This window comes from Anser brachyrhynchus (genome assembly GCF_964034855.1).
Source record: "Anser brachyrhynchus genome assembly, chromosome: 5".
NCBI classification, from domain to species: domain Eukaryota; kingdom Metazoa; phylum Chordata; class Aves; order Anseriformes; family Anatidae; genus Anser; species Anser brachyrhynchus.
In genome coordinates, this window is record NC_137699.1 from 7,857,733 (window position 1) to 7,883,995 (window position 26,263).

The 26,263-nt window shown below is 38.3% G+C and overlaps 1 protein-coding gene and 1 long non-coding RNA gene across 2 annotated transcripts in view; one reads left to right on the forward strand and one right to left on the reverse strand.

Moving 5' to 3' along the window:
• Positions 1–26,263, forward strand: part of IMMP1L (inner mitochondrial membrane peptidase subunit 1) — a 36,736-nt gene that overhangs the window by 4,406 nt on the left and 6,067 nt on the right. The window contains exons 2-4 of the mRNA XM_080595269.1: positions 13,431–13,568; positions 14,383–14,471; positions 15,326–15,452. Coding sequence (XP_080451395.1) covers positions 13,464–13,568; positions 14,383–14,471; positions 15,326–15,452 — 321 coding nt within the window. The 5' untranslated portion in view covers positions 13,431–13,463. The remainder of the gene's footprint in view (positions 1–13,430; positions 13,569–14,382; positions 14,472–15,325; positions 15,453–26,263) is intronic.
• On the reverse strand, positions 937–25,006 carry LOC308196376. Its single transcript, XR_013952172.1, has 2 exons — positions 17,870–25,006; positions 937–11,707 (listed from the first exon to the last, which is right to left on the reverse strand). It is a non-coding gene; the product is annotated as an uncharacterized lncRNA (long non-coding RNA).

Consider the following 26,263-nt stretch of genomic DNA (forward strand, 5'->3'; position numbering starts at 1 on the left):
CTTATTAGTGTTTGGTGTTGAATCGCAAAGCAGCTCCCCTCATCAGTCCTGGAATGTGATGGCATTAGGCTTGATTAAAGTTTTATAGTCACCAAATCAGATTAGCGCCCGCGTCACCTGACGAGGTAGGGCTGGCAGTCATGTGGTCCTGCACCCCGCCGAGCTCACGCTGGGAGCTGAAACAAGGTAGTTTGCTTTTGAGATGTTCTTAAGTATCTAACAGCATGGGTCATGGATTATGACTGCAAAGAAGATGGCTTCATTTTCCTGATCTTTGAACTGGCTAGAATGGGATGTTTGAAAGTGCAGGATCTTCAGGGCATGAGCCAACAACTGGAAAGAATGTTTAATCCTGGAAGTTCTGGCGCTGAAAGACCTGTTTTTTTTCAGTGTGAAAAAAGCTTAAAAAATACTTATCCAATCATTCCCTGGAAAACGCGAGGATTAGCGGGAGAGTTTAAGACATACCAATCGTGTGATATTATATAGAACATGATATGATTTTCTTCGGAAAGCCTCTAGATGTTGCCTCAGTGCCTCTGTGGGTTTTATTTACTGAACAACTGTGATAAAAATGTGAACCTGTGTCAAATGTAAGCAGTTCTTTTAAACTGGGAGTACATAAATTAGGCGACGTGAATCCAAGTGGTGTGGTTGACTCTATGCTATGTGCTGAGGACAATGGTTTAATAAATGTAGATCATAAAAAGTTATTACTGAAATGACCGTTTTAATTTCTATGCAGATATTAAATATGTTCCCATAATTCCAGAATATAAAAGCGTACAGTATAGAATTACTGAAGGTTGCAGAACAGTAGTAGTGAAGATGAGCTTTAAGTTCAATGTGCTGTCTTAATAAGCATTGTACAAATTAGTCATGTATTTCATAGAGATTATGAATCCTGCCTAACAAATTTGATTTCCTTTTATGATAAGATGACCCATCTAGTCGATCAAGGGAAACCAGCTGATGTGATCTTTTTGGACTTCAGCAAAGCTTTTGACACAGTTTCCCATGGGATCCTACTGGACAAAATGGCCAGCATACAGCTAAACAAAACCATCATGCGATGGGTGAGCAATTGGCTGACGGGCAGGGCTCAAAGGGTCGTGGTAAATGGGGCCACATCTGGCTGGCGGATGGTCACCAGTGGGGTCCCTCAAGGCTCCATTTTAGGGCCAGTCCTCTTCAATGTTTTTATAAATGATTTGGATGTAGGACTAGAAGGTGCTTTGAACAAATTTGCCGACGACACCAAACTTGGAGGAGTTGTGGACTCGGATGAGGGTGGAAAGGCCTTGCAGAGAGATCTGGACAGACTGGGGAGCTGGGCGATCACCAACCACATGAGGTTTAACAAAATCAAGTGCTGGGTCCTGCAGCTGGGACGGGGCAACCCTGGCTATACGTACGGACTGGGCGACGAGACGCTGGAGAGCAGCCCCGCAGAGAGGGATCTGGGGGTTGTGGTTGACAGCAAGTTGAACATGAGCTAGCAGTGTGCCCTGGCAGCCAGGAGGGCCAACCGTATCCTGGGGTGCATCAAGCACGGCATCGCTAGTCAGTCGAGGGAAGTGATTGTCCCGCTCTGCTCTGTGCTGGTGCGGCCTCACCTCGAGTACTGTGTGCAGTTCTGGGCACCACAGTACAAAAAGGACCTTAAGCTGTTGGAGAGTGTCCAGAGGAGGGCGATGAAGATGGTGAAGGGCCTAGAGGGGAAGACATGTGAGGAGCAGCTGAGGTCACTGGGCCTGTTCAGCCTGGAGAAGAGGAGGCTGAGGGGGGACCTCATCGCAGTCTACAACTTCCTCGCGAGAGGGCGTGGAGAGACAGGTGACCTATTCTCTGTTATCACCAGTGACAGGACCCATGGGAACGGTGTTAGGCTGAGGCAGGGGAAGTTTAGGCTAGACATCAGGAAGAGGTTCTTCACCGAGAGGGTGGTCACACACTGGAACAGGCTCCCCAGTGAAGTAGTCACTGCACCAAGCCTGTCTGAATTTAAGAAGTGTTTGGACTGTGCACTTAGTCACATGGTCTGAACTTTTGGGCAGACCTGTGTGGTGCCAGGAGTTGGACTTGAGGACTTGATGATGCTTATGGGTCCCTTCCAACTCGGGATATTCTATCCTTCTATGATTAGTTTACTACTGTTTATTTTAAAAAGATGTAATCACATTTATTTAAAACAATCATAATTTAAAAATAGTTCCAAAGTAGGATTAAAAGCAATGGAAAAAAATAGCTAGAGGAGGAGTATTATTTGTATTACGGTTTCTGATATTCTGTAGTGTTTTTCACACTGGATTCCACGTCCATTTAAAGCTTACTTCAGGATTAAAATCTAGAATTTGAGAGAGTGATTCTAAGCCTTTTCCAAAGCTTAACATCCACAACTATTTCATAGAGAATACAAATGACTGCCCTCGAAGAGTAAAACATTTTGTTGCTTCAGCGTATCAGTGGATAAGGTGAACTTTGTGTTTCAACTGGAAAAATGTAATTTAAATTCTTTGATATTTTGAAGTCTTTGTTTTTGATTTCCAGCTGTATCTAGCTGTGCGTATTTGATTAAGTAGGCATTTCTAAAGCCAAGGAAATAATGTAGGCCATGATGATTTATGGGAAGGAAAAGTTAAATAGCTGTGATTTTAAAATATATAATATTTATTAATGCAGTTTATGCAAAAATACAAAATGTATAGTATGTGTTTTTAGATTCCAAGATTGACTGAATGTCTAAAAAAAATATGTATTGCTGACATTATAGGTTCTATTAGCATCTTTTCCTAAAGCTGGTATTAAAAGGTTAAAAATTGTCCCATTTATGAAAAAGCATGACATTTTCTGCCAAGGCTTTTAGTCTTCAAATGCACTATTCCAAATAATTGTGCAATTTCTCTTAAAATTCTCCAGTACCGGCAGCTGCTGGAATGCAGGCAGTGTTTGCTCCTCGCCTACATGGTGGGACTTTATAGAAGGTGCTCTTTTTTGGTTTAGCCTTCCCCCCCTCTGTCCCCATCATCATTGTGAAACCCGAATCCTGTGAATGTTGTGGCAAAGCACTGGAGGCTTGTCCATGCTGAGAAAAGATTTACCCAATCCCCTTCAGAAGGCTGAAATTGTTGCTCGTCTCTGCTTGCTGAGATATTCTTTAAGGTGGTTTTGTAACGGAGGATTTTCCCTCCTTTCTGCCATTACCCCAAACCAAACAGTAATGTTTCAGCAAGTACTTCTGTAGTACTTTCTGGATATAAAAGTTAACAAAGTCTGTGTCGTGAGTCTTGTAATTGCACTGCCCCACCTGCCTGACCTCCCCTCTTGTGTAAAGGAAATGTAATTGAGGAGTGTTCGTGTGCTTAGAGGTAACTTCTGGCTGCTCTGCTGCAGGGTAGGATCTGTATTGCTGACTTCTTTTCAGATTAGCTTCAGCAGCAGGCTCTGACTTCCACTGAAGCAGTGCCAGGCATGTTAGCTGAGACTCAGGAGCTTCCTACATCGCAGTAGGAACTGACAGTCGATTGAAAAGGAATCTCAAAAACTTGATCGCAAAGACAAGAATCTTTGCCAACGTACTTACATGAACGGATGTAACTTCTTGGCAGGTCAGACAAAGTTGCAGCCTAAGCTTTCCAGAGTACTGGCCAGCGATGCGTTCCGGGCACTGAGGGTTCAGTAGCTACTCCGGACAGGTAGGTTAATGCTAGCTGGGGTATTCAGCCACTGCTGGTCTGGAAGTAACCTGAGGTGGTGTAGTGTCCCCTAACACGCAGTTTTACTGCCCCTATTGCTCGTTCTGTCTTAAATTTGTGAACTACTCCATCCTTAGCCTGGTAATGACATGCAGAAGAGCAGTGGCTGAACTGAAATGCCTATTGGCGTGTTACAAGGAGCTAGATAAAGCAATTTATTTGGTGCTACGAACAGCGATAGAGTCACTGACCCAGTGCAGGATTATGCTAGTTCTGGCTTTCCCACCCAGTGACGCTGGCCAACTACATCGGGAAGGAATCAGGCAGGAACACAACCGGCAGGCTTCACTGAGGACAAGATGAGTCAGAATTCGATGGACTTCCATCTAGTTTCACAGCACTGCGGCCATCCACAGAGTGGGTGCTGAACCAAGACGTGTTACTGTAAAATAATTCTGTACGGCTGTGTAACTACCTTCTGTGAGTGCGGGGACAGAAGCCTTTTACTAAAATTTTCAAGAGAGAGAGATGACTACTGCAAGAACTTGTTTAGAATGGTAAACTAATTAGGTCATTAAGAAGTGGATGTAGAAAATAGGCATTTTGGACTTCAGTAGACAAGAATTAAAATTTAGATTTTTCAGCGTGAGTTACAAAGTTAGGTAAAGCATAAGCAAGCAGTCCTGTAAAATTCACTTCAAATATAACAAGCCATATCCACTACTGGCAATATCGGGCCGAATCTTGAATAATATCGTGGTAAAGAAACTGGAAAACATTGGACATCTGGCTTTTATTGTAGCCAAGCCTTATTTTAGCAAACTTTCCTTATCCATTATCTTAATGGATTCCGCTTCTTCAGTCTCTTGTTTTGAGGCCACCAGTTCCATGCCAAAGCTGCTGTATGTGCCAAAATCCCGTTTCAGGAGCATGTCCCAAGGAGCAGAGGCAGCTACACGAGTTAGTCCTGTTGTTCAGTATTTGCGAACCACAGAGGCGATCTGGGGGTATCTGCTCAGTAATGTGCTGAAGTTTGGGCTGGCCTGAGTCAGCTTTTGTTAGCTTAGGTGCTAGTGCTGGGCTGATGGCTGGAGAAGTACCAGTTCTGTGACTGCCACAACACCGCTGGAACTAGGGCTATACGATAATACAAAATGCTGTATTTTAAATGGGAAAGGTTAAAGGCTGTGGTTGCTGGTGTGAAAGTATGCTTCTGTGATTGTTTCAAGGTCGTCTCTGGTTTCGTACTAGAAATATGTGTAATTTCATCGCCTTGGGGGACTCTGTTCCAGAGGAAGCACTTTACCTGAGTCTTAAAACATACAAGCACTTGATTCCAAGATCTCTCAGTTCCCATGTTTTCAGTCTGTCTGTGACTTAGAGCTGTCTCAGTGTCCCACGTTGAAGGAGGAAAGGTAATTGACCTTCCTTTAAGTACACTTTTATGTTTCTGGGAAAGTGGTTTACACTTTTTGAGCAGCATGTTTCCGTTATTTCTTTGTATCAGCTGTGCTTTCATTGGTCCCAGAAGTGTGAAGCAGCCCCTTGGTCTTGATATTTTTACGCTATTGCCAAGTTACAGTGCCTTTTTTTTTCTTTTTGTACAGAATGTTTAACATTTCTGGTATAAAAGACCTAAAATCCAAAAACATTAAACTCCGGGAAGATTATTGGTTATTTTAGCATGCACACAGGAATTGTGAAAGGAGCTATATGACCAGTCACTGGTTTTCCTTTTAGAAATGCAGTGTATTATGAAGAAAAGGGTAAGCTGAACTGTGTGCTTATTGTGTGGCCACTTCTTAAAAACTTAGAAATTGTGTTTGAGAAGGCATTTTGGACGAGGAGGTGTGAGATTGGTGAGGTTATTCAATGATTATTTCTGTTTTTCCATTCTGTTCATTTTCCATTTTACAAATACCCACATATTCACTTGAAATTTGGATTTCTGGTAGTTACCTGTGATAAAATAAGGCACATGGGCCTTTTCTGGTAATCTTTGTGCTCTCTGTGATAGTGCAGTTTGGGAGCCTGGAGCGTGCTCAGCGTCTTGCAGGTACTCAGTACCTTAGCATATGATCATTTGCTAAATTTGAGAAAGGTGCCTCCGTGTATTTGATTCACTTATTGTGTCAGCTCTACTTTTTACTTTAAACCTTCAAATTAAATAATAGTTTATGCTGGCTTTTTATTTTAGTTCATGCATTTTAAACCCAGAACTCAGATAAAAAGATAGTTTCGGAATAAATTCAGTATATTATTTATGAGTGGAGCAACACATTAGCATTGAGTTCACAATAGATCATATCGCTTTTATTCCGTCTTACAAGCTTAGCAGCACAAACAGAATAATCAACATATTATTTGGCTGTCATCTGCTGAACAGAAACCAGAGATCACAAGGAGGTTTTCCCTAGCTGCAGTGATGGCCTTTTTGTTCCAAGCCCCCATCTGGGAGGGCCATGGTGTGTTATCATATGGAACGCGGGGTTTTCTGTAATCTCCTTAGCTGCACTGCAGTTCGAATCTTCATTCCATGTTTGTGTAATTTATAATTTTAATGAGACCATGGCTCTTGTGGGCTTTGAAATATATTAAAAGCTCTTTTGTGCATATGCTTTTGTTCTTGCTTAATAGGCTCAGTGTATTTAAAACTGATGAATTTTTATTCATGGATTTGGATGTCTGGGGATTAACTTAGACTGAATATCATTGCACTCATCTATTGATGTTTGGAACTTTTCTTTTAATGCTTGTATCTGTAAGAGGAGAAGAACTTAGGAAACTTGTGTTTTATATAAAATGGCTCAGAAATAGCTCAACATTTTACAGCAATGATAAAAAAAGTACTGATTAAAATTTATTTTCACCGCATAAACTCACATGCAATACAGTTTGTATTGTGAAGAATAGAAAGCTGAATCCATACATGTGTATTTTGAACCTCTTATCTAAAAAGCAACTTAGGTAAGCCATCAAAAGTTTTGTCGAATAATAGCAGCATTTGATTTGCAGTTTTCTTCTGTTCAGGTAATTTGAAAATGTAAATACTAAGCTCACTTTTGTCTGTGTTTCTTTTCTCCTGTTTTTTAACACTTTTTTTTAAAATGCAGAGTATGCACATTTCATTAGAAGGTGATGCTCGTAACTGGGAAGTATTGATGAAGACATACAGAAAGATTGTTGCTGTTATATTTTCTGATGGTGCCAAAACTCTTTTTTTTCTTATGTATTTTTCAAATGTTTAATGATTTACTGTTTATGTTAAGATCTCATGCTGTATGATTTCTGTGTTAATAAAGTACTGTGGAGTGCTCTTCAGCAGTAACGTACTAATCTGAGACTAACAGTGGGGATAAGACTAAGACACCTTGTAAACAGTTTTTGTGGTGGTGTATGTAAATAGGCTGCTTTATGTGAACGGTTTTATTGTTGGTTTGTTTGTGGTGTTTTTACCAGTAAGCAATCCTGTTTGTAATGGCAGATATTTTAAGTAAACAGTCTTTTTATTTGTTAGTGCATAGGGAAATTAATTACCCCACTGCTACTCACCGCTTTGAATGGTGTTTCCAAAAATACCTGCGTATGCTTAGAGGTGTGTCAGCAGTGGAAGTGCATGGCACATGTGAGCCATGGACACCTTAGGTTTCTGTAGGGCCATAGTTTAAGTAGCCAATGTGAAAATGGGACTTGGAACTCTTTGTCTTAATTAACATACATTTTACACCCTTACTCCATATGTCCATGAATATTTCAAGAAGGTAGTTTGTTTTGAAATTTAAGATAAATGAATATAACTCAGAATAGTTACTTGACCCTTGTGATATAGACACTGTATTTTTCTCATTCACCAGCAAAGGGACTGTGCTGTCTATCAGAGCTTTGGCATCCATGTCCTAACTTTGATGTTGTTACAGGAAACTGTTAAGTGAAAATTTCAGCATTCCTCAGAGGCTCAGACTTGCCACATATGACCATGCATTTGCTCAGCTGTTTGGATTTTGCTGTTCAGTAAAGATGAGTATATATGGAGTTGCAGAGAAAGATAGAAGCCCAGGAATGCATCTGACCATTAACACAGCATTTTATACAGGGTTGTGGGATTGTTAGGAGTTTCCTCCCAAAGGTAAAGAGAATCAGTGAGAACTGCTTGAAATCTGTTTTGAAAAATTGTTCATTCTCATGTAGGTAGTCTCTAGTTGTTTAACACGAGAGGATTGCATTATGTGAATTTCTGTTTACAGGATTGAGCTACTTGTCAGCTTGAGAACAGTAGATGAAGGAGCGCTTGTTGGAGACAAACTGTTGGTGCCTAGTAGAGATAACGTGGAAAAAGAATCCTTCCAGAATAGCACCCAAGCTTTTTTCAGATTTGCCAGACTGTATCTAGTGCATCTTCTAGAGAAAAACAACAGCTAGTCAAGTTCTCCTTGAACCTGTGCACAGAAAGATCACTTGAAAATGGTTCCTTGTTTTCCTTTAGGTGTTGTGAATCTTCAGATGAGTATAATTAACATATTTAAAATACATATGGTAACATTATTAAAATTTCTCAATAAACATGACGTACACCTTTCACTCTTCTAGCACATATTACATTAACTTCATGAAGAGGTTTTAAAAATAGTTAAATTTAGATTAATGCCAGCTCCAACAAAAATATTTAAATAGCCCAATCATTGTATGTTCTTTTTTGCTTTGGGGTTTTTGGACTTTTTTAGTAATAGTCTCAGAGTAACCTTTTGGGAAAAACATGGTGCAAGTTATAGGATTACATTGTGAGAAGAAAGATGTCTGGTGGGGAGGGGAGAATGCAACAGATGTGTTTCTATTAGCTGAGGAAAATCTGATAAATTATCACTAAATATTCTGTGAAAATTCAGAATTTAGTATTATATAAATCAAGTGTGACTGGAAATGTTTTATTGTAGTGAAAAAATCTAATTGGTATCAAGTCCAGTAATTTGTTTAGCCACATTTTCATTGGCTATGACTTCGATCTTCCTGTATTTAAAATTTTGGCACTGTGTGTTAAACTGTGCCATCGGTTATCTGGAAATGATAAATCCACTGATTGGTTTCCTAATTTTATTATGTACACAGTTAATTGTGATCCAAGATTACAGCAAACAAGATGTTAATTTCTAGACAATCTACCTACATTTCACTCAGAGCGTGATTGTTACTGAAGCAAAAATACAAAGAGAATAACATTTGTGCTATCCTCACAGGAGCTGTCAATAAAAGATGTAATAGGGGATTTAGGAATCTGGAAATGGCCAACTAATTTATGTGAATCTATTTTATTTCAGCTAGAAAGACCAAGCTCTGTTTCGTCTGCGCTGCATATTGCAGAGCACAGGCTGTCTATAGAAAACCAGGCGGCTGCATATGGATAGTCCCTTGATATCATTCACTTGCTGTGTAATCTTATTATGCAAAGTTCTAATCTTCACCTAGAATGAATGCCTCTGGGTCAGAATATAGTCATATCAGGGTTTTTGAGGTCATGTTTTGTGATCCTTAGCTTATTCTTCTAAGTAGGGCTGGGATTTAAAGAGTATTCCCTAGACACTAGCAGAGATAGACGGTAAAACCTGCTGCCTTTTTGGAAGACAAGACCAACATGAGGTCCCTGGTAGGATTAAACTTGATTTGTAGCTGTAGGATTTTTTAACAGATGTATTATTGGACAGGGAATAGGGGGCCACCAGCACAGCGAAATTGGATCACGATTGGCATTCTCAGGGAGTCCGCTGGCTGCTAAAACAGCAGCTGCATGTGGATTTGACTTCTTTCAGGTGAAGCGACTTCCAGTCATTTGGAAAGGATGGGATGAAAAGGAACCTTGGTGATAATTTTGATGTCTGCAAGATTTAGTACCAATGTAATGGGATTATCGGTAACACCTTCACTGCAGAAAAAGCCACCTGGCGCTATAACTGGCAGCAACTGAGAACTAATCCCTTCCCATCTCTTGGATGTCATTCATGAGGCTCAAAGTGATTTCTACCCTGCCAGCTGTGATTAATTTTATAAACAAACAAACAAGAAAATAAAATGACGAAAGCGTAGACGACGTAAGAAGAAGTGAACAGTAGAGTAGGAGTTAGATTTTGCATTTTATTTGCTGCAGGAGATAAAATACATAGTTCTTGTCGAGCAAGCAAATTGTATTCTACATGACAAATGTGTGTGCATAACTTTTTAAAATCAATGTCTATTTTCATTAGAAAAAGTGTCTGTTTCAGTATAAAATTTTACATTGCCTACTCTGTAAGTAGTAGGTAGTACCTGGAAGTAATTACAACAGGTTTTATGTCGATGGGTCTGTGATAAGGATGTTTATACAACAGACCCATTAAGTTTTCAAGGGGCCTGTGACTTAAATCATTTGGTTTATTGTCCTTAATGGCCTCATGTTGTATCTGGTGGAGGTGCCCGCTGACAGGACTTTGTATTAAAATGAATTGTGTGATGTGGAAAAACGTTCAGCCATTTAGCTGCTTGTGATCAATAATATGGCATTGTTTAAAAAACGTACCAATAAATAGTTTTCTGAGGAAACAATTGTATTTTACTGATACTTAAGCTAGGGCAATTGTGAGATAAATGTTCCGTGTTTATTTTTTAATAATAAACCTCTAGAGGTCGTGGGGTTTTTGTTTGGTTGGTTTGGTTTGGTTTTGGACAGGACTTTCTACAACCATTCATGTGTTAACTAGAAGTTGTTACTTAAAACTACATGGAAACTTTTGGGATTGTTGTTATCCTGTGGTCTGTGGAATGAACATTACATGTCTGAAGATGGATCTTAGCGTTAAAAACAAAGAAGCTCTGAAGTTATCTTATTAGTTTCAAAGACTATCATCTAGGTATTGCATGTGTGCCTTAATTGGCAATGAACTTTCCTGCGGAGTAATAAAAGTTACGCCTTACATAAGAGCTAAGAAATTTTTCATCATTATCATGAACATCTGATAAACCTGAGTATTTCAAAAAGTCCCGTTGTGCCACATGTGTAAACTGGGACTGGTGAAATCCCTGTCTCATGGATTGAGAATTTATTTTAATACAGCTTCCCCATTGCAGAGTCTTTGGGAGCCCATTAGTAAGAGAACGGGGAGCCAAATTTGAGACCTCTTGGCTCATTTGCTGTCCTCTTGGTATCATGGCAGCTGTAGCAGTAGGTAGCGCTCACTCTGTCGGACCCCGTGTTTCCCAGAGTAACTGACAAACCCGTCCCTCCGGATTCAGATTCCCTCAGAGACAACAGGGGGAAGTGTGTGTGTTCAGTGTAACCATGGGGGGAAGTATGTGCCTGTTGGACAGGCATGTACAACTGGTTTGCACTTTTGTACGAAAAAGTACACGTTTTGGTTACAGCCTTGTAACTGTTGGCAGGAGAGAGGTTTAGGAGTTCTCTCCTGGGGGTCTGTCGTTACCGTTCCCTTGGCACGAGTGTAGTGCGAGGTGCGCACCGCTCCTCGCTACCTGTGGTGTCCATGGGTGGCCCAATTCCGCAGTGTCTTAATATACTAATAGGGTGTTCCTGAGTAGCACGGATCTGAACTACAGTGTGGCTGTGCAGTATTTGTCTCAGCTGAGACGTAATGCGAGATGGTCTTTCTAGTAGGTGCTGTTAGGAGGCATCGATGTGCTTCTCTCGCAAGCCTGTTGTGGTCATTGATCCGTGCTAGTTGTAAAACGCTCATCGATCTGCCGTCACTCGATCTGCCTTTCATCACCTGCGAAACTTTTCTGGGCTTGCAGCGTTTCTGGCCTTGAGAGCAAGGGGTTGGTCCATACTTTTCATAGTGTGCTGGGTCGAGAAGAGCAAATTGCTTTTTTGGAGCCCGGAGTGAAGTTGTGCTGGCAGTGCCGTTAGCCTCCACGGCGGCTGGTGCATGTTCTCCGAGGTGTCCGGCTGTGTGCGAGGCACTGCACGTGCTAATGAAGCACTTCAAGACTTTGTTTTCTGTTATCTTTCGTGTTACTGTGAAACTCCTTAGCTAAAATTAAGGGTCATGAATCACAGATTGGTTCAAGTACATTTATTCTGGCGATCTTTTATATAATAAAAACCAAGTAAATCCTTTTTGGAGTAAGGAATTGAGCTTGCTAGAGAATGTTTTCCCCCATGAATGCACTTCTCTTTTCCCTATAAATGAATACTAAATGCAAAAATCAAAAGCCACTTTTGATTGCATTCAGGCAAAACTCCCATTGACTTCTAGAGAGTGCTATGGATGTAAAACTATAAATGCTTTTACATTTCCGCATTTAAATAGAGAAACATCATGAAATATAGAAGGGGAGGTCTTTACTTCACTGTCAAGTAGGCCACACGATACCTGCAGCATTTTTCGGTTCCTCTTTAAACTACTGTGTTTGTTTAGCAAGCTCTATTGACCCATCTTAGTAAATGAGTAGGAGAGAAGTCTTGTTGGGGTTTTAATTCACGGTGAAGCTGATAATGAGTTTAAGGGGGACAGATTTCTTTCAGAATGTAAAACTTGCTTCAGTTACTAAAGCACGTGTCTTCCACTTCCTTAAAAAAAAAAGGTATATCAAAAAATTTTAAGTATTGGGGTAAGGAACATTTTAGTCAGATTAGTGTTGCAGTAATTTAAGTAAGTCATTAGAATTTGATTTAAATATTTGGGCGAGGGTGTCAGAAGATATTTACAGAGTCCTTTAATGTGCTACAGAACATGTGCCACTGTACTGTGTCTAAGAATAGAAAGACCTAATGCCTTAATTTTATATGTAAATGTTCTGGTAATGAAAGTCTAATCAAAAGCAAACTCTGCAAAAACTCTAGAATTCCTATCAACAACCATGGTCTCTTCTAGTATAAACAGTCTTACATAGGCAAGCCATTCACAACTCTATTATCCTAAATTTCGTGTAGTTCTTCAAGCCTTTTTTTATTTGAATGGCTGTCAGGTCACTTGTAAAGTCTTGGTTGGCTACTCGATTATTCCAGTTTTCTGTCAATGCGATTTCAGTTGTGAAATAGCTTCGGGTCACTTCAGCTGGTCAGATGCTTCTCTGTTTTGCTGTTGAGTGTTCAGCTTTAAATACTGGTGCTTGAAAACAACAAAATCAAACACAGTGATTTTAGCTGTACTGTCTTCATGTGATTAAAACAAACCTCACAAGTGTCATTTAATAGACATCTTAAGTCTCCAGCTGTGTGTGCTTTACAGTAGGCTGTAGTAGTCCAGGCAGGAAGGGAGAGCCTGTGTTTAAAGGTGGGATCAGAGCTTCCTAGCTTCCATTCAGCCAAGCCTGGTGGAGGAGAGGATGTTCTCACAGCTCTTGCAGGTACCTAGACACAGGGCAGGGAAGCCTGTCTGTAAATTCCAACAAAAGAAGTCCAGCTGAGTCAGCGGAGGGTATTGTCACTACTCCCTCCCATTAATCTCCGTAGCCTTGCAAAGTGTTTCTCATTTTGTTTGCAGTTTCTTTTTCTCTTTGTTTGAGCTCCTGCTCACCTAAATCTTACTAATAAGCTGGGGAGAGCGGCGATTAATTGCACACGTGGAGGTGTCAGCATTAACAGATGAGTAACTTGGTGGCTTTTCATTTCTTCAGGTATATCTGATTATTTTGTTTTTATTCACTGTACTTTTAGAAATACTGTCCATTGGTTGTTAGATGCAAAAGATAGTTTTATTAATGTTATGTTGTTTGTTATCAAATGAATGATGTTCTTCTGTTTTGATATAGACTAGAACCAGCTGAAGGACGTAGCACTGTACCATGTTTCGCAATGCCCTAGGAAAAACCTTTCGATTTCTTGGGTATACTGTGCAATACGGCTGCATAGCACATTGTGCCTTTGAGTACCTTGGAGGAGTTGTTGTGGTAACTTTTCATTTTCATGATCTCTAAAGGGAAATGATGTTTTCTATGAAATAAAGCTATAATACTGGAACTGTTTTATGTCATAATGCCATTATTTCAGTTTTCTTCATTTTTAAAGCTTTTTCAAAGTGTGTTCAATAATTCCGTACTTTTTGTTATTGGAGGCAGGTCTATCCTTTCCTTTCTTGAAAAAAAAGGGAAGAAACTTATGTATTTTATGCAATTTATTGCTTCAGGCATCTCTGAAGCAAATGGGAAACAATATGAGTAAGCATTTTGCAAAGAGTATGTTCTTTCAGAAAGGCTGGAGTCACAAAATGCCATAGAAAACACTATTGTTCCCAACGCTGGGCAGATTTCTGGATGTTTTGTGCTACCCCCTGCCTTTCCCAGGTTCTAAACCTAGCAGCTGGATATAATGGATTTTGGCTGAGAGCTCCTCCTGCAGCTTCTGCAGTGCTTCTTTTACAGAGGCCGAAGAAGAGGGTGAGCTGGCAGAGCTCTGAGTGCTGCTTCTAAAAATTTCCTGCAGAGAAGGTGCTGAAACATGTCCTTAGGAAATCATAGCACCTAGCGCAGTTCAGGACCAATGTTAAGCTAACCCAGAGCTGTAACAGAGTTACAAGAGCTTTGGGAGGCTGTCCTCACTTTTTAAACGTATCAAATGTTCCTCAGAGGATTTCATTTTTTTTTAATTGTTTGTTTTGCATTACACCTATTATAATTTATTAGCCAGTAATTTGAAAACTCTTGTATTTTAGATAAAGGTAATTGGCAAATAGTAATTTTTTTCTCATTTATTTTTAATTTGCAGTGTTCTGGACCTTCAATGGAACCAACAATTCAAAATTCTGATATTGTCTTTTCGGAGAACCTTAGCCGACACTTTTATTGCATTCGAAAGTATGCTCCTTTGCTGTGACTAGATCGTACATTTAGTTTGGCAGGCCTTGTCAATAGCTATGCTCTATCCATCCTTTATTTTTCACATATTTTTCTGCTTCTGAAATGTAATTTTTCATAAGTCTCTTATTGTGACTTGTCAGACCTTATTTAGGATATAGTCTAAGTCCCTTTTCCAGCTTTGTCCAAAAAAATACAGAAATTCCCCCCGCCCCCTTTTTCCCTAAAACTGTTCTGTGTGAATGTAATTTCTCTAAGCAGTTTTGTCTTATAAATCAAGCTGTGGGTTTTGCTGTGCTCAGATAGGATGTTAGAAACGTGATCAAATGGTATAAGTGCAGTTTATCAAATGTCATTATGATTATGTTATGGAGCACAGCAGTCTCCAGGCTCTTGCCTGTTTTGCTGTGGAATGTTTCATTGCATGATCTAATGTATATAATCAGAGGGCAAAAGTAATATAACAATGCCTGCAAACTCAGGCATTTGAGGTTCCACTGAAAGAAAAACATTTGGACAATGACATATAGGAATTTGAAATCTCTTCCATATATACTAACAACAGGATCAAGTTAAATGACTTGCATTTCATCAGAGCATTGCCAATTAAAAAGTAGTCCAAAAGTTTTGTAAGTAATTTAAATACCAGAGAGACTCTCCAAGTATGGTTGCGTTACACCTGACTAAAACTCATTGAAGAAACCAAAATCCCAGACAAGAACTTTCATGAGAAAGAAATGTCTTTAATATATGGGAATAATTTTGGAGTACATGCATTGATACATGTGTTCAGCCAAATATTCTGTAATTAGAGTTCTCTTTTGTTTGTTTCTGTTTCTGTTCTTCCCTCCCAGAGGAGATATTGTAATTGCGAAAAGCCCTAATGACCCCAAATCAAATATCTGTAAAAGAGTAATTGGCTTGGAAGGGGATAAAGTCTGCACAAGCAACCCTTCAGATTTCCTTAAGAGTCACAGCTATGTAAGTATTAGTTTCTTGATTTGTAAATAAATTATTACATTTTAAGTAGGCCTGGTAGGCTGTAAAGGATTTGCAATATCAAAGTATCATAAGTCATACAGTATGATGTTCATAAGTTATTCTATGTATACAGTAAAATATAGCTTGTAAACTCTGTTTATGGCAAGCCGTCTTTCTCAGTGTCTTTTGTCTCTATAGGAATTGTATGCAGGTGTATTTTTGCTCTGCCCTTTGCTTAGGCCTTCTTCCCTGGTCGTCTTCTGCAATTCCCTGCATAAAGCACTGTACAGATGACAGACTCACGGGTTTGGTCTTAGGGCAAAACTGTATATTAAACACTAAAAAGTGAAAATTTTGTCTCTGCAATACCTTTGAGGATTTTTCTTTCAAAATTATTTTAGAATATCTATATTCCTAACTTGTCAAAAAAATCAAGTAACGAGATGAAATAAAAAGGAAAAAATTATTCTTAACGCTTAAAGATTTTCAGCAACTTTCTAGGCTATCACTAGAAAAATCATCAGAAATCATTATCACAGAAAAATTGAGGTGTTTTCTTTTCCAAAAGCATGTTTGACTATTACCTCCATTCAGTACCTTGAGGTGGAAATATTAGGTTTTGCACAGCTGTCCACGGACCGCTCCTTGCAGCCAGCTGTAATTTATGATGGATAAATCCTTTTAAGAGTTTAGCTACCCTAAAGACTGCCGACTTCACCAGCTTTCCTTCAGGTACACTTGCTTCACTTCTGTCAAGCAGTTGAGATAGTTTAGAGTTGAGGTGGAGTCTGTACATACTGAAATCAATGGAAAAATTGTCAACGTTGCAGGTAGATTTGCTGTCAGGGTTTAGTCAAGACTTGGAAGCAGAAAGCAAAGACAGCATTCATACCCTGTCTTGAGGGGCTGAATTTGTTTTTTCTTCCATTCCAGTGTTGAGGCAGGACCTACTTCTAATCTGCCCTTCTGATTGAGTAACAGCACCACTGGAGCTTCTATTTACATTTCTGTTGCTCATGGACAGAAAAAAGAAACTCATTCTCTGTTACATGTTGAAGGGGAGGACAGGGTGTTTTTCCACAAATCATTTCCATTTTCCATAAATCAAACTGTGTTACTGTTTAATCATGGAAAACAAAACCAAAAACATTCCCCAACAGAAGGACCTGAAACGAAAGCCTGTATTCTTCCGTAAAAGATGCAAACTGAATTTCTCTTGAGCATCTTGTTCCTCAATTGTCTTAGTCCTAAAAAGTCTTACAGAAGTTCAGGCAAGGTTTGTACTTAACAGGATGTCAGCCTTTCTGGAAACCCCGAAGTAATCAAATGAATATCCAGTGGAACAACTTCTACCGTAGTTTTCTTGTCTCCAATTTTAATATAAAGTGTAAAGAGAATGAGAGGAAGAGGAATGCAGAAGTCCATTTCCTGTTTTCCTGTGAATGTTTTTCATAAACGCTAATGTGTGGCAATCCAGCTAAGAAGTGATATGCAAGCTTTCTTAGTTCTTGCATCATAACTTGTAACTAGGGGGAGAGATGATCCAACTGGAAATACCTGAGTTTGTTAATGCAGGTCTGTTTTCCTCATACCCTTAATGGCTGTTGGTGAGGTAGGTCTTCCCATCTGTTCAGGAGATGCTTACTTTATGGAAGAGGGTGTTTTCAACATAGGTATCTGCACCTTATGCTTCTAAGTTACAGCGTGTTACTCACTCAGTGATTCTGTTCTTCTTGAGGGGGAGAAGTGATACGTATCCATCCGGAGGGAATTGCCTAATGAAACCCCCTGGTTTAGTGAATCACAATGCTATGCACTTTGAATTCAAACACAAAATTCTTCAAAGCAAATAGCAGGCGCAGTTGGAGAGAGAACTTGTGCTTTGTTTTGTTGATACTTCTTTGAGAAGAATTAATCTGAGCCAGGTTTTTGAAAAAAAGATTGTAGAAACTCTGAGGAAAGGTTTTGGCTGGATCCCAAATGGCCAGAAGCGCTGCCTGGGGTGTCTGGCTGTCAGAGAAATTCAGGCACACTTTAAGTGAGCAGACTAGAAATTGTCATGAGTTTTGTTGTTTGTATTAGGCTACTAATTGCTTCTTTTAATGAGAAATCTCTGAGTGATACTTGAATGTACTAAATCAAATACGTGTAAGGTCAGAGAATTGTGTGTTATTATTACAGTGAACTGCTTAGCTTTTCCTGACTAACTTGTCTCTTGTTTTGCAGAGTGATAGTGAATGGATGCTGACATGTTTGCAAACATTACAGTAAATACGGAGTATCAGATGTCAGAAATATTATTGAATTAGGCAGTTCTTACCTCTGCTTTGTCCTTAGCTGGTGTTTGTCAACCAATAGGTATTACAAGTTAGCCAGTTATTGGCGATGCCAGATTAATGGCAATGTAACATACTCACCACAGCTAAAAGTGAAAGCACCTCTAAGCAGCAGCTGCTTGGCTTGTCACCCACAAAGGAGATTCCTTATCCTCATGCTAGCAGGACTTGGTTGGTGTGCATTGAGTGGAGGTTAGTTAGTGTTGGTCTATTCTACAGATTTTAAGCTAGTGATTTTCTGTGCTTAGAAATGCTATTGTACATGCTCCTCATTCTGAAGCCTAAGAGATTGGTAAAATCAGATCCTGCTTCCACTCCTGTTTCATCCATGAGTACACTTCTCAGGGTGGCCTCTACCTATCCATAGAAGAATGGTGAGCTCTGTCTATAACCTGTTCTCTGTGAAGTTGCACAGATGAGATACTGTCTTGCTGCAAACAACTGAGTAGACACCTGTAGATTTAAAACAAGAAACTAACACAAACTTTCCAAACTGCAATAACAATGAGAAATAAAAAATCCCATGTAAGTTGAGTAAGTTGCTCTGAAAAGGAGTATTTCAGTAGAAAAGAAATGCAATATAGCAGTGGCAGTTATGTGAAAATCTTTATGATGGTATAAAAATACGTTCACTGCTATGCTTAGCCAAAGCAATATGTCATACAGGGAAAAACATTTTTGCCAGATTGAACTACGTGTAAGGACGTACCAAAAATCTGTCTCTGATGTAGTCGTTGTTGGGTTACAAACAGATGGAACTATGTATAAGTTAAGCATGTGTTTAGATTAAAATTCAAGTAAATTAGGAGTATCTCTACTCTGGTCCATTTATGGTACGTGATACTTCATATGTTAGAGGTTGGTGCTTATCCACAGGATAATAATGGGAGAAATCTTATATTTATATGAAAAGTAGAATAAGATTCCTTTTTTGATTAAGCTGTTATACTGTTACAAATTTAAGAAATTTATTTTTCATTGCCCTTTTACTGGTATTTGGTATGGAGTATAAGCGTTAGGCTAGCAATTTTTCTGGGTTCTTCTGGGATTTTGTGCTCCATGCTGGTGTTTATAGATATCAAGTGTATTTACCATAATAAACATTTAAGAATGCATAACGTATTTTTACTGGATCAGAAGAAATGTGGTACAAACCCAAAAGTTACAAAGGTAGACAACTAATTTTTAGTAACATGGTGTTCAAACCTGATTTCAATTATTTAAAAGTCTCTGTACTGATTTATTCATTTAATTATTAAATTTAAATAATGTGGGTTAGTAAGGAAATTATTCAATCACAGTAAAACCCTGAAATGGTCTTAAATTCTTTTTCAAAGGTTCATATTCATATTTGTTTTTTTTATTTCCTGTTTTAAAGTCTAATACAGACTCGGGTTTATAATCCAGATCAAGTATCCTATTGTTATATTTGAATTTGTTTTAATGCCATTTACTTTAGCTTTAATTTCTTTAGTACCATATGTTCTTGTGCTGTAGCTCCTATTTACAAATTGAAAAAGTGAGGGGTTAATCATCAGATTAAAACAGCTTGTATGTCATAAACCACCAATATGCTAAGCCTTTGTGTCACTTAAACAAAAGTAGTACCTAATAACGTCACTTAATACAGCTAGGGTCTGTAAATAAGGAACTGCCTTTTGCAAGTCATAGCGATAAAAAGCTGAGATACAAATCCATATCTCAGCAACACTCTGCTGGTAATCAATCACAACACACCACTAATGCTGTGAGACTAGCTGATGTGGGGGAAGTGTGTTTACCTTGTGCTAAAATGAGGTTCATTGCGGAGATGGCATCTCCTCATCCTGTGGTTAACTCTAGAGCTAACATAATTCTGAAGATAATGCATCTTACTATGTTTGCAGACCACAGAAGTGGTCTTACGCAGTGCTATTAACTCTTACACGGTCCTTGTCAAATGCTGTAAGGATATTATACGGGTACTGAGAATAACGTAATGTTAATGTAAACAGCACAATATATTAATCACTATACAGCACTACAGAATTTGGGTGCACAACTTAAGACACTGAAGAGTAAATATCCTAAATAGCAATTAAAAAAATGGATTTCTCAAAACACTGGTTCTTTTTCCTTTGTCCTTAGTGTCTTAATAGCTAGTTTACGCTCATGGTTTAGTATGTCAGTAATCTAAGTTTTAATAGTTGCTGGCTTGGAGAATGGAAACATCCTGCTTCCTTCCTGTCCCATCCCTCTTCTACTTACTTCTAGCATGCTAGAGGCATAACATATTCTAGGAGCTGGAGAGAAAGTTACACTATAAATTAAGCAGCAGTTATGCTAAACACCTGCTGGGAAAGGAGAGCCAATTTGCTTAGTTTGCAGCTTTGTTCAGTTTGCAGATCCCTCCATATCCCAAGTACAGGGAGTTCATGACTAGAGCTAATCTCAAATCGGAGAAGTAATTTTAATTAAAATATTGACTTGTCAAAACTAAGTTATTGAGGGGAAAAGAAACTCAGAGAACACTATCAATCCTCTCACCGTATTTCCAGGTTTTCTTCTGCTCAAGTGGATTGGTATTTACCCCTGAAGTTCTGTTTTTGCTATCTCAAGAACATAAGAGTGGCACCTCTGATTTGACACAGCGATGTAGCTCAGGCAGGGACCAGCAGAAACAGGCTCAGCTTAAATGCTGCTCCTGGAAGAGTCCTCGCTGAGGTGTCTTAGATCTCCTTCTCAAACATCTCTTCCTTCCCCGTGGTCTGACCCGAGATGAGACTGCTGCACCTGCACCGCATCAGCTGCTCTGGAGGGCAGGCAGCTACGCCAGGGCAGGGGAAGGGTAGTGCTGGGACCCAGACACTTAGCCCTGGGTCTTCTGTTCAGCCAGTCCGTTCCTGAAGGAAAACCATAAAAAAAAATCTCCTTGGCGTTGATTCAAGGCAAGGTTGTTTCAAAATCACTGATTTCTGAGTTTGCCACACTAGATGCTTTTCTTCTGTGGAATACAATCTTTGCGCTACTGCTTATGTCAGTTGGAACCCACAAGACTTTCTGATTCCATTATTCCTCTCATCCAAGTCTAGTAATAACTTCTAGGACGCTGTTCAGGATGATGAAGCCAACTAATCAAGGTCTCACTGTAGATTTTGAGGACAAGTCTGCCTATATCATGTCCATGTCTGAGTGAGGGACCAATTTCAGGACCAATTTCCTTCCTCCCCTCCATACTTATTAGCTAATGCTTTCTGACTCTCTTAAATGGCAGAGATCATGCAGACGCCTTGGATGAACTAGCAGAGATTCAGATCACTCCTAATGGAGCTGGCAGAAGATAACTTTTAAGATTCCTTAACACTGCTTATAACGTTTATAGGCTTTTGTTGGTACCAGGCTTTAGATAGATGACTTAGTACATGTATGCTTTTGCCCAAAGCACGATAGTGGTGGTAATGTGTTTTGTGTTGCAAACAGTAAGTTCCAGTTGGTGTTTGAACCAGGTTTTTTGTTCTCAACTCTACACTCTAGGGTAGCTCTGTTATGTCATCTGGTTTCCAGAGAAGAAAAGAATCAAATCCTTCTTAATGATTATAGTGTAAAAAAATCTATGCAAACCGGTAAGTAAGTAATGTTTGCTGTGTATGTAATCATTTTTTTCCAAAATATCAAATTTCTGTGAATCAAGAAAGCTAACAGTAGTCTGGACTGATGATTCATGTACATATTTTGATTTTTTTTCTCAGGAGTTCCTAAATGTAGTTAGATTTGGTTTTGAAAGTTTTGGCCTATGAACATGCATTAAACCCATAAATTTCCTAACTCTAGTGGACTAAAAGCTTAGGAAATTTTTCACTATTAGAATGATTTTGTTTTCAAAAGAGAACCATTCTTTTAAAGCAAAGAGAGAGGTTGTGAAAATAGACCTGAGTATCTGCGAAGTCTGCATGTTGTTTTTGACCTTAGTATTTGCTTACAACTTTTACTAATCTTAAGTAAGATGTGGTAATATTTTTAAAAAAGGAATGATGATTTATAATTTACATTGTAATTCGCAGCAGCCGATTTTTAAAGATTAGATATTTAGCCTTTCAGGCTGATTTGGATCAGCATATTTAACAATCAGCCCTGCATCCAAATATGCAATGAGAATATTTATGAAGGTAAAGCAAACAATACATGCAAGTGTTTCAATTATTATTTAACATAATCAAAAAAGACAATATATTTTGTCTTCATTTAACTGGCACATATATTTCTGATCTGAAAATTCTGTGATCTTTCTCATAAAACAGTGAGTGCAGTAATAAAATTTTTAAGTTCCAAAATAAGGTAACACAGAAATATCAGTAACTATCTGTGCATTACATGTAGTTTAGAAGGAACAACAATGGTAAAAATAAAATAAAATAAATATATATATAATAACCAAAAAAATGCTTTGATGAATTACTGTAACAACTTCCCAAAATTTGTTTATTAAAGAACACTCAACTGGTATGCTTGCAAGATGGAGAAAAATGTCTTTCAAATTCAAATCAAGTTTATGTACCTTTGCTTCCTACATAAAGTTTACCTGTAGTATACGTTAACATTGCTACCATTGAAGATTGTGATTTTAATATTGGTTAATAATTTATTTCAAAACTTAAAGATGGACAAGTCTTCATATCTTTATATTTCTTCTATTAAACCCAATTGTTTTAGGTTTTAAACAATCGTTAGCTTAGGGAATTAATTAATAATATATTTTGTCACAGTAAATTTAATTTCTGTAGAAAAACATTAGTGTTTCATTGTTGTCATAATAATCTGGACCAAGTTCATAATATTCTCTTTTTAATATATGTGTTTAAACCAACTGAGCTAAGTACAGTATGTCTAATTCATAAGCAGCTTAAACCATTCAGTAAGTAAAAGGAAAATGCTAAAGGTAAACGGATTCTGTTATATTCTTTTAAAAAGTCTTAAATTCTAGGCAATTCAGCTTTTTAGTGATACTTAGATGACACTGATTTAGGATCACCTATGCTTTCTAATGTGGTTGCTACCATTTCATGGCTTTTTCCAGCACAGAAAAGAGAAATGTAAAAGCGTATACTGATTTTAAAAACATTGTGCTGATTAATATTGCTGGGTTTTATATAACTGGCAGCTTTAATATAAAGACCATTTTTTATAAGTATAGAGAAATGGTGCATTTGGATCATTAAAAAAGAGTATCTGCTAAGCTTTAGTCACTCTTGGTTTTGAATTAATAAAGGATTAAGGAGTAGTTATGTGAGACTTTAAGTATCGAGTGAGAAAACACAACTCTTGCATTTCTGTGGTATATGTTTTATCCTAAATAGATGCAATTTACTTAAATAAGGCAATTTAATCAGTATTTCGTAAATTTGTCATTTGATATTGTAGATTCTTTCATCATATTTCACTTTAATCAAGAAAGGTAACACCTGTGGTTTATTCACAAAAGCTTCTTTTGTTAAATGAACACCCGCAGGCCATGAAGCAATTACATTTGTTGCTTGTACCAAAGTGGGAGGCACTTAAATAGACCTTAGTAGGGATAGATGAGAACTTACAGACTTTATTCTTTTGTCCAGCACTGAGATTAGTTCTTATCATAGCTCAAGAAGGAAGCCTCTGAACTGAAAAGAAAAGATGGGAATGATTTAGTTCTTCTTAACTTTAAAACTTTGATATTGCTGGAGGTGATGTGAATACCTGTGACCTTGCAAGAGTTCAAACTTCATCTACTCCCAGCTGATTGTACACACCGACGTTCTTTGACAAACCCAGACCGCTCAGAATTCCAAAAGGAGAGACTGCACGTTTAGAATTCACTTCTTTATTACAAATCTGGTTATCCGTCTTTAGTACTCCCCAAAATACCCCTCCCAAACCAAAAAGAAAAACCACAAAAAACATAATTTCATTTAGATTTTTATTTGTCTGTTTGTTTGTTTCGAGGCAGATGATTTCATCTCTGCTAAACTTATTTTTAGTATATTGGTTTTCTGCTATCACAGTAAACACAGTGCAGCCATCTCATCTCCTGACTCTGAAGTCGGTGAGATTACTCAAAGAACAACATTTGGTGTCATGAAAAATCACAGAAAGTATAATTCATTGACTATTTAACTATACCACTAAGTAAATGACAACAGCCTTGCAAATTTAGCAACGATGTAGAAGTGAATGATACTTATTTATCTGAGCTGAAACAGAGTAAGCTACGAATAAAAGGTGTTCTGAATGATTATTTTGCTCTTCTGGTCTATCTGCTCCTGTACTAGAGCCCTTACAGCCTTGGAAGGGAGAAGAGGCATGTGTTTCATCAGCGTCTGCATTCGCATGCATATAAGCTGCACCTCACATAACCGGTTCTCCCTTAGAACTGTTGTTCCTGGAAAATAAATCCTCAGATAATCTGCACAAAACCAGAGGCACAAGGGTTACTGAGAGTCTGTAGAAGATCAGAGGCAGCATGTTTTTGGATGAACCTGCGCTGTTGTGGAATTGTTGTTTTTATATGAGAGATACTATTTAGTTATGTGAAAATTCAGTTGTTAGGGTTGTGAGAGTTCTACTTCTCAGAGCTAGCCTACATGTTAAGAAGAACTAAAATACTGCCCAGCTAAGCCAAATGCTTTTGGCAATGTTGTCTTTTCAAAAACCATTACTTTATTCACAACCTTGTGGCGCGTAGTAATGATAACTGATTTCAGTTGTGCTTCTTAGATAGTCATTCCCTCTAAGAGAGTGGTCCATCACTTAGAGATATCAAAATGCAACATCACTGTGAATTGTCAAGCAAGTGGCTTTCCCATTGCCAAAAAAAAAAACCAAAAAACAAAAAACCTCAGTAGCGGCCTATCAGTGTACAAAACCAAAAACATGTTTTCCATAATTTTTTTTTTACACATATATCTTATTTTCAGTTACTCTGCTTAGATAGCTTTGATATGTTTCGTACGCAGATCCTGATTCTATAAAGGCTGATACTCAGAATTAACTTTATACAATGTGAATAGTCCCAATGAAATCAGTGATGTGGTCTAGAAATAGCTTGGTGCATAAACCCTTGAAGGATTCTGGCTTTAGCCTTTACTTCAAAGGGGTGTAAACAGCTTTTTTTTTTTTTTTTTTATTTTAATTAATAATTATGGCCTGTCACCAGTATTTGGTTTAACGTTTTCATGTAATCTGTGTGATTTTTACTGCTTGTCTTAATTCTAGGTTGTAGTGAAGTGCCTAGATGATGGACAAGCACTATACAAAGGTATTATACTGTATTATTTCTAGATGAATCATACATTGTGACAATACTCTTTATGACAGATTTAGAGGTATAGGGTCCTTTCCATGGAGAACATAGTTACCAGAAGCGGTGAATTTCAGGATATAGGAGCATACATTATTGCAAATATTCTAGCTGGAATGCAAACTATGAACATTTTGTTTAGACAACCAAGTAATTAGTAGTAGTATTAGAAGTAGTAAGTGATGATACACCACAGGTGGCAAAAGCATTTTTTTTTTAATGCGTTAGGAGTATGGAAGACAGATGAGAAGGTCTGTAAGTGTTTAGATACTGTTGCATTATGAGTGGGTCCTTATTTCTTTCACATGGTAACAGATGAGCTTCATGTCCTGCTTATGAATCAGGGAAAGTGAAAAAGCACAGGAACTGGTCAAGTAGAACAGAGGCTGGTAGTGTCCTGTTCGTAAAGCAGTAGTATTTTACAAGAAGTGATGTGTTTTCAGAAGTGTGAAGTGCTTGCTTCTTTGTTTCATAAAAAAAAATCTTCCTTTTGTAGTAATTCATGTTTCTCCTTTTTACGTATTTTTTGATACAGACAATCCTTCAAAATGATAGTAGTTTGATGTGTGACTTGTAATTCTGGAAGGTGTTGGGTAGGAGACATTGCACTGGAAAGGTCAGAATGCTGCTTTACATCGCAGTATGCATCTGAAAAACAGTGAATGCTTTTGGTGGCCATGGTGAAGATAAATATCCAGTTGACCTAACAATTGCTGCTGGACATTCTAAATAGGCTGTATATCACAGAATTTTTGAGGAAAATAGGAACGCCAGTAAATTCTCAAAAAGAGACCTACCAAAATGTTAGCCCCCAACACACGGAAATGCATGGAAATGCATGTGCTATGCAGGTCATTTGAATCTGGATAGATTTTTTTTTTTTAAATTGACTTCTTGTTAGTAATTTTGTTTGTCATGCTGCTTGGGTAGAATCCTTTGCCTTTTCCTTTAGATTGCTTTTAAATTACAATGGCTGTTGATGCCAGCTGTGCATTTGTGGACTTAGTTTTGTTCATGCGTTGCTACTACATGTCCTTTAGCAGGTTTATTCTTGTAAGGGGGGGAAGATGTATTAGGTATTCCTTTACAGTCCAACAATTAAAATACTTTAAAAAATGTTATGCCTCCCTTTGATGTTATAGTTCAATCTCATTGCTCTTTAGTGG